Source organism: Salvelinus fontinalis, chromosome 8 (assembly GCF_029448725.1).
Source record: "Salvelinus fontinalis isolate EN_2023a chromosome 8, ASM2944872v1, whole genome shotgun sequence".
In the NCBI taxonomy this organism is placed as follows: Eukaryota; Metazoa; Chordata; class Actinopteri; order Salmoniformes; family Salmonidae; genus Salvelinus; species Salvelinus fontinalis.
In genome coordinates this window covers 31,580,148-31,593,314 of record NC_074672.1, presented here as the reverse complement: position 1 = coordinate 31,593,314, position 13,167 = coordinate 31,580,148, and the positions used below count along the sequence as shown (strand labels likewise).

At 42.4% G+C, this 13,167-nt stretch overlaps 1 protein-coding gene across 2 annotated transcripts in view; it reads right to left on the bottom strand.

Moving 5' to 3' along the window:
* Window positions 1-13,167, bottom strand: part of LOC129861476 (zinc finger protein 704-like) — a 165,102-nt gene that overhangs the window by 14,841 nt on the left and 137,094 nt on the right. For both annotated transcript variants that reach the window (XM_055932857.1, XM_055932858.1), the window contains exon 5: window positions 123-223. In XM_055932857.1, the coding sequence (XP_055788832.1) occupies window positions 123-223 (101 nt within the window). The remainder of the gene's footprint in view (window positions 1-122; window positions 224-13,167) is intronic.

Genomic DNA, 13,167 nt, shown 5'->3' with positions numbered 1-13,167 from the left:
TTATTGGTCCTCATGTGATCTGAGTGCAGTGATTGGTTACAACAATTACCCATTCAACAATTGTGATTCCATATCTACAGCAGTTGACCTGTATCTGGCTCTGTGGTTGATTGGTGCCTTACCCCAGGTGGACGGTTCGGATGTGTCGTTGGATCCCTGAAGAGGTGCTGAGGACCTTTTCACAGTTCTTCCACAAGCACTTGAACATCACCTTCATGGAGTTCTGAAACACAACATAGGAGAAAACAGTGGAGTCAGTGCTATTGTAGTGATCAGACCTGGGATCAAATACTATTTCAGGTATTTCAATTCGTTTTCAATACATTTCAAAACAAGTATACAGACAACTTTTATTAGAAAAAACAAGTAGTTGAAAATCAGAATGCATTTGGAAATACACGTGGAAATACACTTACTCAAATACACTCCCATGCAAATAACTTGGTCAACTATTTATTTTCTCTCACAAATAACCATTAAAATACACAAATAAAAGTAGGCTACTTGTTTTGGCATGTGTATTTGAAAATACTTAAATACACAGGAAAAAATATTTAAATAAGGAAGACTCTACTAGTCTAAACACGTTGCAGTTGTGTTTTCTGATGTACTATGCTGATTCCTCCCATATGTATTATTTTGTAAATATACTGAAAAGATATATAAACACAAAATGAAACAATTTCTGAGATTTTGAATGTAAAGAAATTTGTCAATTTCAATAAATAAATTAGGCCCTAATCTATGGATATCCCATGAAAGGCAGGGGCGCAGGGGTGCAGGCCCATGGGTGGGCCTGGGAGGGCATAGGCCCACACACTTGGGAAACAGGCCGACCCACAGGGGTGGGCCAATCAGAATGAGTTTTTCCCCACAAAAGGGCTTTATTACAGACAGAAATACTCCTCAGCCAAATTCTCTAAAACAATGTTGGTGGCAGCTTATGGTAGAGAAATTAACATCAATTATCTGGCAACAGCTCAGGTGGACATTCTTGCAGTCAGCATGCTAATTGCACGCCTCAAAACTTGAGACTTCTGTGGCATTGTGTTGTGTGACAAAATTGCACATTTAAGAGTGGCCTCTTATTGTCCTCAGCACAAGGTGCACCTGTGTAATGATCATGCTCATTAATTAGCTTCTTGATATACGACACCTGTCAGGTGGATGGATTATTTTGACAAAGGGTCAAATGCTCACTAACAGGGATGTAAAGACATTGTGCACAACATTTGAGAGAAATAAGCCTTTTGTGCATATAGAACATTTCTGGGATATTTTATTTCAGCTCATGAAACATGGGACCAACACTTTACATGTTGCGCTTATATTTTTGTTAAGTGTACATTTTGTTAATAGTTCATAAAAGTGTATTGCAACGTACTGGCCACCTACTCGTCTTCTTTCTTTAAATAACAAATACACATGCATTTGAACCCAGGTCTGGTAGTGATTGAGGGGGAACAACAAGAGTGGGGCTTGAATCAACAACCCTGTGGTTAGGGGGGGGGTGCACTACCACCTGTGACAAAAAAGGTTAGATCTCCTAGCAGAAGCTGTGATCCACTCACACACTGGAAGGATACACAGAGAGTGAGGTAACAAAAAGAAAAGGAAAAAGACCATTGGACCAGTACACAGACTATTAGACAAGCAGAAAAAGACCATTGGACCAGTACACAGACTATTAGACAAGCAGAAAAAGACCATTGGACCAGTACAGACTACTAGACAAGCAGAAAAAGACCATTGGACCAGTACAGCCTACTAGACAAGCAGAAAAAGACCATTGGACCTGTACAGACTACCAGACAAGCAGAAAAAGACCATTGGACCAGTACAGACTATTAGACAAGCAGAAAAAGACCATTGGACCAGTACAGACTACTAGACAAGCAGAAAAAGACAATTGGACAAGTACAGACTATTAGACAAGCAGAAAAAGACCATTGGACCAGTACACAGACTACTAGACAAGCAGAAAAAGACCATTGGACCAGTACATAGACTATTAGACAAGCAGAAAAAGACCATTGGACCAGTACACAGACTATTAGACAAGCAGAAAAAGACCATTGGACCAGTACAGACTATTAGACAAGCTGAAAAAGACCATTGGACCAGTACAGACTATTAGACAAGCTGAAAAAGACCATTGGACCAGTACAGACTATTAGACAAGCAGAAAAAGACCATTGGACCAGTACACAGACTATTAGACAAGCTGAAAAAGACCAATGGACCAGTACAGACTACTAGACAAGCAGAAAAAGACCATTGGACAAGTACAGACTATTAGACAAGCAGAAAAAAACATTGGACTAGTACAGACTATTAGACAAGCAGAAAAAGACAATTGGACCAGTACAGACTATTAGACAAGCAGAAAAAAAACATTGGACCAGTACAGACTATTAGACAAGCAGAAAAAGACCATTGGACCAGTACAGACTATTAGACAAGCAGAAAAAGACCATTGGACCAGTACACAGACTATTAGACAAGCTGAAAAAGACCAATGGACCAGTACAGACTACTAGACAAGCAGAAAAAGACCATTGGACCAGTACAGACTACTAGACAAGCAGAAAAAGACCATTGGACCAGTACAGACTACTAGACAAGCAGAAAAAGACCATTGGACCAGTACAGACTACTAGACAAGCAGAAAAAGACAATTGGACCAGTACAGACTACTAGACAAGCAGAAAAAGACCATTGGACCTGTACAGACTGTTACGTTCCCCAGTTTCTGTGTTGTATTTGAGTGTGTGTGTTTCAGGAGATGGCTTCCTGGAAGCCTCCCCAACCAGCTGATTGGTCGACCCCATGCTAATTGATGATTGGAGCTGACCCCGCCCCCTCGTCAAGAAGCAGCTGACTAATCACCATTGCCACCAGAAGATATAAAAGCCAGTGTTCTGTTTAGAGAGAGAATGAGAAATGATTAGAGAGATTAGAGAGAGATTTTTTCTGGAGAATTTTTCTGGAGAATTTGATAGTGATAAAGTGTTGGTTGTTTCTCAAAGATATTTGGTATGTACTATGTAAGTTGTTGCTGAGGGAGCTGATTGGTTATGTCTGTTATATGCTATAGGACGCACTGTTTTGATTATTGAAATTGTTTGTTGTTCTGTATCATTTGTTCCCAGGGGGGAAGGAGAAGGCACTTTGGGAGTGCTTAGACAAGAGGCCCGAGGGAATACATATACCCGTAGTATATTCAATGTCTAGGCACACTAGGTAAGACCTGGGTGGACCACCCCCTGTATTTTGGTTAGGGCACCAGGTGTTGCTAAGTTAGGTAAGTTAAGTGGGTAGGCAGGTTAGATGGGAGAGGGGGAGCTTTGATATTTACTTTCTTTCCTTTGGTTCCGTCCAGCCCCTTTTCCCCATATTACCGTGTAGGAAATAAATTCTAGTAATGGTAAATTCTGCCTTTGTCGTCCTTTCTCGCACCTACGGTCCATACCTCTTTCGCTTCACGGAGAGTTGAGTTGCAGCAGGGAGTTGCGTTCCCTCTTTATAGAGGCGTGCGTAACACAGACTACTAGACAAGCAGAAAAATACCATTGGACCAGTACAGACTACTAGACAAGCAGAAAAAGACCATTGGACCAGTACAGACTATTAGACAAGCAGAAAAAAAACATTGGACCAGTACAGACTACTAGACAAGCAGAAAAATACCATTGGACCAGTACATAGACTATTAGACAAGCAGACCTGTGAAGATAGAAATCGAAGAACAGGTTAGCAAGACAAACAGAGGTGAAATTCTACATCCCTGTCACTCTGTGTCTCTGTCACTCTGTGTCTTTTTGTCTCAATCTCTCTCTACAGATCTCTCTCTAAAGAAGCATAATGTCATAATCCCTCAATATTTTGTTTGGGGGGGGGCAGTGCCCTTGGACAGTGACCCTGATTGAATGTGGTCATGATCTCTACTTTGAGCTTTGACTGACAGACACGCATACAGGCGTTCAACCTCTCAACAATAAAAGCAAGTATTTAGGAAGCTGTTAACATCTTCAAATCTGAAAAAGTCAAACCTCAAAATAAGTATTTTAAACCTATATCAATCCCTTCTTTCCTCACATGCAGACTAAGGACATAGACAGAGCTGTGTTTTTCAGACTTATTTTCCCAGGCAGCGTGCAGATCTCTGATGTTGGCAGTGGAGGGAGAAATGTGTTCGGACCTGCATCAGTAGTAATGACAGGCAGTGGGCGTAGGCTCTCCACCTTTTAACAGCTTCCAGAAAGGGAGAGAGACAGACAGAGCGAGTGAGCGAGTGAGTGAGAGAGGGAGAGAGGGAGAGAGAGAAACTAAAAGACAAACTATAGAACAGGCTTATCGGCGGCTGATCAAATTAACGCTTTATACAGTCTATATTCTTATGCAATCCATACAATGCATAACACACAACAGCTCTAATGGCACTGGGAAACATAGGAATCTTTTTCAGTGTTTCATAACGGAAAATCTGCGGCGTCTCAACAAACATTGACATATTCCTTAATGCCAAAAGTGTTATCCTTCCATTGTAACATTATTACAGTAACACTGTAGTGATTAACACATTCCCTAAGCCTTTTATAGTACATGACTCCTCTACATAGTCAGATACATGTAGGATCTACATTTGATCACCCTGTTGCAAGATAACTTTCCAGGAAATGTTAAACTTGTAGTTTATTTGAGGTCTAAAAAGGCTTCTGAAGTTGGCAATTTCCACTTTGAAATGTCAGACTTGATTTTCCCTTACAAAAAATGTATCAACCCCTACAAAAATGTCCATTAATTATAATCCACATAATAATTCACATTTCTTGTTGCTGCAGGATTATTTTCCTGCTGTAGCAAACTGGCTCAAATTAAGACCCTACATCTGTAGTACACAACCCCACACAGTCAGATGCCCTGCAGCTACGGGACTACCGAGGCTGCTGCTGTCTGCCAGTCAGGACTTAGCTAGGCAGCTTGTCATGGCCAACTACACTGAACCACCACAGTAAACTGCCTGTTAGGTTTACCCAGGGCAGGTTTATACACAAGGCATCCAAACTGTAATGATTTTATCTACAACCAGCTATTCATTAACAACCACACATGCATGTCAGTGCAAGTCTTATTGAGATGGCCTCCCAAGTCCTTGTATACAGTTGACGGAATTTTTACAGTTTGTCTAGCACTGTGAAATGTTCTGTCACATCTTTACAAGCGAGGCTGAAGAATAAAGGTCAAACATTAAAATAAGAAGTTTAATTTAATGGATGACTTGACAAATGAGCACAATCCTTTGGTCCTGTAACTAGGGCTGTGGTGCCATGACATTTCATCAGCCGGTGATTGTCAAGCAAATAACTGTCGGTCTCACGGTAACTCACGGTAACTAACATGAACACATTTGGCATCTCCTGGTTTCTACACAGTTTAATAGCCATTTTAAAAAGAATAATAAATCCATGTAGTATAGCCTACACCTTCATAATAAATCCATTATTTATTTTAGTCTAAAAAAGTAAGGTATGAAGAAAATGTAGTCTATTTCTGAAGAAAAGAATAGCATACTTATGTTAGGTCCGGATGTGGCAATGTTAGATTCTGATGTGACTATGTTAGATTCTGATGTGACTATGTTAGATTCTGATGTGACTATGTTAGGTCCTGATGTGGCTATGTTAGATTCTGATGTGACTATGTTAGATTCTGATGTGACTATGTTAGGTCCTGATGTGGCTATGTTAGATTCTGATGTGACTATGTTAGGTCCTGATGTGGCTATGTTAGGTCCTGATGTGGCTATGTTAGGTCCTGATGTGACTATGTTAGGTCCTGATGTGGCTATGTTAGGTTCTGATGTGGCTATGTTAGGTTCTGATGTGGCTATGTTAGGTTCTGATGTGACTATGTTAGGTCCTGATGTGACTATGTTAGATTCTGATGTGACTATGTTAGGTCCTGATGTGGCTATGTTAGGTCCTGATGTGGCTATGTTAGGTCCTGATGTGACTATGTTAGGTCCTGATGTGGCTATGTTAGGTCCTGATGTGGCTAAGTTAGGTCCTGATGTGGCTATGTTAGGTCCTGATGTGGCTATGTTAGGTCCTGATGTGGCTATGTTAGATTCTGATGTGACTATGTTAGATTCTGATGTGACTATGTTAGGTCCTGATGTGGCTATGTTAGGTCCTGATGTGGCTATGTTAGGTCCTGATGTGACTATGTTAGGTCCTGATGTGGCTAAGTTAGGTCCTGATGTGGCTATGTTAGGTCCTGATGTGGCTATGTTAGGTCCTGATGTGGCTATGTTAGATTCTGATGTGACTATGTTAGGTCCTGATGTGGCTATGTTAGGTCCTGATGTGGCTATGTTAGGTCCTGATGTGACTATGTTAGGTCCTGATGTGGCTATGTTAGGTCCTGATGTGGCTATGTTAGGTTCTGATGTGGCTATGTTAGGTTCTGATGTGGCTATGTTAGGTTCTGATGTGACTATGTTAGGTCCTGATGTGACTATGTTAGATTCTGATGTGACTATGTTAGGTCCTGATGTGGCTATGTTAGGTCCTGATGTGGCTATGTTAGGTCCTGATGTGACTATGTTAGGTCCTGATGTGGCTATGTTAGGTCCTGATGTGGCTAAGTTAGGTCCTGATGTGGCTATGTTAGGTCCTGATGTGGCTATGTTAGGTCCTGATGTGGCTATGTTAGGTCCTGATGTGACTATGTTAGGTTCTGATGTGACTATGTTAGGTCCTGATGTGGCTATGTTAGGTCCTGATGTGGCTATGTTAGGTCCTGATGTGGCTATGTTAGTTCCTGATGTGACTATGTTAGGTCCTGATGTGGCTATGTTAGGTCCTGATGTGGCTATGTTAGGTCCTGATGTGGCTATGTTAGGTCCTGATGTGGCTATGTTATGTCCTGATGTGGCTATGTTAGATCCTGATGTGGCTATGTTAGGTCCTGATGTGGCAATGTTAGATTCTGATGTGACTATGTTAGGTCCTGATGTGGCTATGTTAGTTCCTGATGTGACTATGTTAGGTCCTGATGTGGCTATGTTAGGTCCTGATGTGGCTATGTTAGGTTCTGATGTGGCTATGTTAGGTCCTGATGTGGCTATGTTATGTCCTGATGTGGCTATGTTAGGTCCTGATGTGGCTATGTTAGGTCCTGATGTGGCTATGTTAGGTCCTGATGTGGCTATGTTAGGTCCTGATGTGGCTATGTTATGTCCTGATGTGACTATTTTAGGTCCTGATGTGGCTATGTTAGGTCCTGATGTGGCTATGTTAGGTTCTGATGTGACTATGTTAGGTCCTGATGTGACTATGTTAGGTCCTGATGTGGCTATGTTAGGTTCTGATGTGACTATGTTAGGTCCTGATGTGACTATGTTAGGTCCTGATGTGGCTATGTTAGGTTCTGATGTGACTATGTTAGGTCCTGATGTGACTATGTTAGGTCCTGATGTGGCTATGTTATGTTCTGATGTGGCTATGTTAGGTCCTGATGTGGCTATGTTAGGTTCTGATGTGGCTATGTTAGGTTCTGATGTGGCTATGTTAGGTCCTGATGTGGCTAAGTTCGGTCCTGACGTGACTATGTTAGGTCCTGATGTGACTATGTTAGGTCCTGATGTGGCTATGTTAGATTCTGATGTGGCTATGTTAGGTCCTGATGTGGCTATGTTAGGTCCTGATGTGGCTATGTTATGTCCTGATGTGGCTATGTTAGATCCTGATGTGGCTATGTTAGGTCCTGATGTGGCAATGTTAGATTCTGATGTGACTATGTTAGGTCCTGATGTGGCTATGTTAGTTCCTGATGTGACTATGTTAGGTCCTGATGTGGCTATGTTAGGTCCTGATGTGGCTATGTTAGGTTCTGATGTGGCTATGTTAGGTCCTGATGTGACTATGTTAGGTCCTGATGTGACTATGTTAGGTCCTGATGTGACTATGTTAGGTCCTGATGTGACTATGTTAGGTCCTGATGTGGCTATGTTAGGTCCTGATGTGGCTATGTTAGGTCCTGATGTGACTATGTTAGGTCCTGATGTGACTATGTTAGGTCCTGATGTGGCTATGTTAGGTCCTGATGTGGCTATGTTAGGTCATGATGTGGCTATGTTAGGTCATGATGTGGCTATGTTAGGTCCTGATGTGGCTATGTTAGGTCCTGATGTGGCTAAGTTAGGTCCTGATGTGGCTATGTTAGGTCCTGATGTGGCTATGTTAGGTCCTGATGTGGCTATGTTAGATTCTGATGTGACTATGTTAGATTCTGATGTGACTATGTTAGGTCCTGATGTGGCTATGTTAGGTCCTGATGTGGCTATGTTAGGTCCTGATGTGACTATGTTAGGTCCTGATGTGGCTAAGTTAGGTCCTGATGTGGCTATGTTAGGTCCTGATGTGGCTATGTTAGGTCCTGATGTGGCTATGTTAGATTCTGATGTGACTATGTTAGGTCCTGATGTGGCTATGTTAGGTCCTGATGTGGCTATGTTAGGTCCTGATGTGACTATGTTAGGTCCTGATGTGGCTATGTTAGGTCCTGATGTGGCTATGTTAGGTTCTGATGTGGCTATGTTAGGTTCTGATGTGGCTATGTTAGGTTCTGATGTGACTATGTTAGGTCCTGATGTGACTATGTTAGATTCTGATGTGACTATGTTAGGTCCTGATGTGGCTATGTTAGGTCCTGATGTGGCTATGTTAGGTCCTGATGTGACTATGTTAGGTCCTGATGTGGCTATGTTAGGTCCTGATGTGGCTAAGTTAGGTCCTGATGTGGCTATGTTAGGTCCTGATGTGGCTATGTTAGGTCCTGATGTGGCTATGTTAGGTCCTGATGTGACTATGTTAGGTTCTGATGTGACTATGTTAGGTCCTGATGTGGCTATGTTAGGTCCTGATGTGGCTAAGTTAGGTCCTGATGTGGCTATGTTAGTTCCTGATGTGACTATGTTAGGTCCTGATGTGGCTATGTTAGGTCCTGATGTGGCTATGTTAGGTCCTGATGTGGCTATGTTAGGTCCTGATGTGGCTATGTTATGTCCTGATGTGGCTATGTTAGATCCTGATGTGGCTATGTTAGGTCCTGATGTGGCAATGTTAGATTCTGATGTGACTATGTTAGGTCCTGATGTGGCTATGTTAGTTCCTGATGTGACTATGTTAGGTCCTGATGTGGCTATGTTAGGTCCTGATGTGGCTATGTTAGGTTCTGATGTGGCTATGTTAGGTCCTGATGTGGCTATGTTATGTCCTGATGTGGCTATGTTAGGTCCTGATGTGGCTATGTTAGGTCCTGATGTGGCTATGTTAGGTCCTGATGTGGCTATGTTAGGTCCTGATGTGGCTATGTTATGTCCTGATGTGACTATTTTAGGTCCTGATGTGGCTATGTTAGGTCCTGATGTGGCTATGTTAGGTTCTGATGTGACTATGTTAGGTCCTGATGTGACTATGTTAGGTCCTGATGTGGCTATGTTAGGTTCTGATGTGACTATGTTAGGTCCTGATGTGACTATGTTAGGTCCTGATGTGGCTATGTTAGGTTCTGATGTGACTATGTTAGGTCCTGATGTGACTATGTTAGGTCCTGATGTGGCTATGTTATGTTCTGATGTGGCTATGTTAGGTCCTGATGTGGCTATGTTAGGTTCTGATGTGGCTATGTTAGGTTCTGATGTGGCTATGTTAGGTCCTGATGTGGCTAAGTTCGGTCCTGACGTGACTATGTTAGGTCCTGATGTGACTATGTTAGGTCCTGATGTGGCTATGTTAGATTCTGATGTGGCTATGTTAGGTCATGATGTGGCTATGTTAGATTCTGATGTGGCTATGTTAGGTCATGATGTGGCTATGTTAGGTCCTGATGTGACTATGTTAGGTCCTGATGTGGCTATGTTAGGTTCTGATGTGGCTATGTTAGGTCCTGATGTGACTATGTTAGGTCCTGATGTGACTATGTTAGGTCCTGATGTGACTATGTTAGGTCCTGATGTGACTATGTTAGGTCCTGATGTGGCTATGTTAGGTCCTGATGTGGCTATGTTAGGTCCTGATGTGACTATGTTAGGTCCTGATGTGACTATGTTAGGTCCTGATGTGGCTATGTTAGGTCCTGATGTGGCTATGTTAGGTCATGATGTGGCTATGTTAGGTCATGATGTGGCTATGTTAGATTCTGATGTGACTATGTTAGGTCCTGATGTGGCTATGTTAGGTTCTGATGTGGCTATGTTAGGTTCTGATGTGGCTATGTTAGATTCTGATGTGACTATGTTAGGTCCTGATGTGGCTATGTTAGGTCCTGATGTGACTATGTTAGGTCCTGATGTGACTATGTTAGGTCCTGATGTGGCTATGTTAGGTCCTGATGTGGCTATGTTAGGTTCTGATGTGACTATGTTAGGTCCTGATGTGGCTATGTTAGATTCTGATGTGACTATGTTAGGTTCTGATGTGGCTATGTTAGGTTCTGATGTGGCTATGTTAGATTCTGATGTGACTATGTTAGGTCCTGATGTGGCTATGTTAGATTCTGATGTGACTATGTTAGATTCTGATGTGACTATGTTAGGTCCTGATGTGGCTATGTTAGATTCTGATGTGACTATGTTAGGTCCTGATGTGGCTATGTTAGGTCCTGATGTGGCTATGTTAGGTCCTGATGTGACTATGTTAGGTCCTGATGTGGCTATGTTAGGTTCTGATGTGGCTATGTTAGGTTCTGATGTGGCTATGTTAGGTTCTGATGTGACTATGTTAGGTCCTGATGTGACTATGTTAGATTCTGATGTGACTATGTTAGGTCCTGATGTGGCTATGTTAGGTCCTGATGTGGCTATGTTAGGTCCTGATGTGACTATGTTAGGTCCTGATGTGGCTATGTTAGGTCCTGATGTGGCTAAGTTAGGTCCTGATGTGGCTATGTTAGGTCCTGATGTGGCTATGTTAGGTCCTGATGTGGCTATGTTAGATTCTGATGTGACTATGTTAGGTCCTGATGTGGCTATGTTAGGTCCTGATGTGGCTATGTTAGGTCCTGATGTGACTATGTTAGGTCCTGATGTGGCTAAGTTAGGTCCTGATGTGGCTATGTTAGGTCCTGATGTGACTATGTTAGGTCCTGATGTGGCTATGTTAGGTTCTGATGTGGCTATGTTAGGTTCTGATGTGGCTATGTTAGGTTCTGATGTGACTATGTTAGGTCCTGATGTGACTATGTTAGATTCTGATGTGACTATGTTAGGTCCTGATGTGGCTATGTTAGGTCCTGATGTGGCTATGTTAGGTCCTGATGTGACTATGTTAGGTCCTGATGTGGCTATGTTAGGTCCTGATGTGGCTAAGTTAGGTCCTGATGTGGCTATGTTAGGTCCTGATGTGGCTATGTTAGGTCCTGATGTGGCTATGTTAGGTCCTGATGTGACTATGTTAGGTTCTGATGTGACTATGTTAGGTCCTGATGTGGCTATGTTAGGTCCTGATGTGGCTATGTTAGGTCCTGATGTGGCTATGTTAGTTCCTGATGTGACTATGTTAGGTCCTGATGTGGCTATGTTAGGTCCTGATGTGGCTATGTTAGGTCCTGATGTGGCTATGTTAGGTCCTGATGTGGCTATGTTATGTCCTGATGTGGCTATGTTAGATCCTGATGTGGCTATGTTAGGTCCTGATGTGGCAATGTTAGATTCTGATGTGACTATGTTAGGTCCTGATGTGGCTATGTTAGTTCCTGATGTGACTATGTTAGGTCCTGATGTGGCTATGTTAGGTCCTGATGTGGCTATGTTAGGTTCTGATGTGGCTATGTTAGGTCCTGATGTGGCTATGTTATGTCCTGATGTGGCTATGTTAGGTCCTGATGTGGCTATGTTAGGTCCTGATGTGGCTATGTTAGGTCCTGATGTGGCTATGTTATGTCCTGATGTGACTATTTTAGGTCCTGATGTGGCTATGTTAGGTCCTGATGTGGCTATGTTAGGTTCTGATGTGACTATGTTAGGTCCTGATGTGACTATGTTAGGTCCTGATGTGGCTATGTTAGGTTCTGATGTGACTATGTTAGGTCCTGATGTGACTATGTTAGGTCCTGATGTGGCTATGTTAGGTTCTGATGTGACTATGTTAGGTCCTGATGTGACTATGTTAGGTCCTGATGTGGCTATGTTATGTTCTGATGTGGCTATGTTAGGTCCTGATGTGGCTATGTTAGGTTCTGATGTGGCTATGTTAGGTTCTGATGTGGCTATGTTAGGTCCTGATGTGGCTAAGTTCGGTCCTGACGTGACTATGTTAGGTCCTGACGTGACTATGTTAGGTCCTGATGTGGCTATGTTAGGTCCTGATGTGACTATGTTAGGTTCTGATGTGGCTATGTTAGGTCCTGATGTGACTATGTTAGGTCCTGATGTGGCTATGTTAGGTCCTGATGTGGCTATGTTAGGTCATGATGTGGCTATGTTAGATTCTGATGTGACTATGTTAGGTCATGATGTGGCTATGTTAGATTCTGATGTGGCTATGTTACGTCATGATGTGGCTATGTTAGATTCTGATGTGGCTATGTTAGGTCATGATGTGGCTATGTTAGGTCCTGATGTGACTATGTTAGGTCCTGATGTGGCTATGTTAGGTTCTGATGTGGCTATGTTAGGTCCTGATGTGACTAAGTTAGGTCCTGATGTGACTATGTTAGGTCCTGATGTGACTATGTTAGGTCCTGATGTGACTATGTTAGGTCCTGATGTGGCTATGTTAGGTCCTGATGTGGCTATGTTAGGTCATGATGTGGCTATGTTAGATTCTGATGTGACTATGTTAGGTCCTGATGTGGCTATGTTAGATTCTGATGTGACTATGTTAGGTTCTGATGTGGCTATGTTAGGTTCTGATGTGGCTATGTTAGATTCTGATGTGACTATGTTAGGTCCTGATGTGGCTATGTTAGGTCCTGATGTGACTATGTTAGGTCCTGATGTGACTATGTTAGGTCCTGATGTGGCTATGTTAGATTCTGATGTGACTATGTTAGGTTCTGATGTGGCTATGTTAGGTTCTGATGTGGCTATGTTAGATTCTGATGTGACTATGTTAGGTCCTGATGTGGCTATGTTAGGTCCTGATGTGACTATGTTAGGTC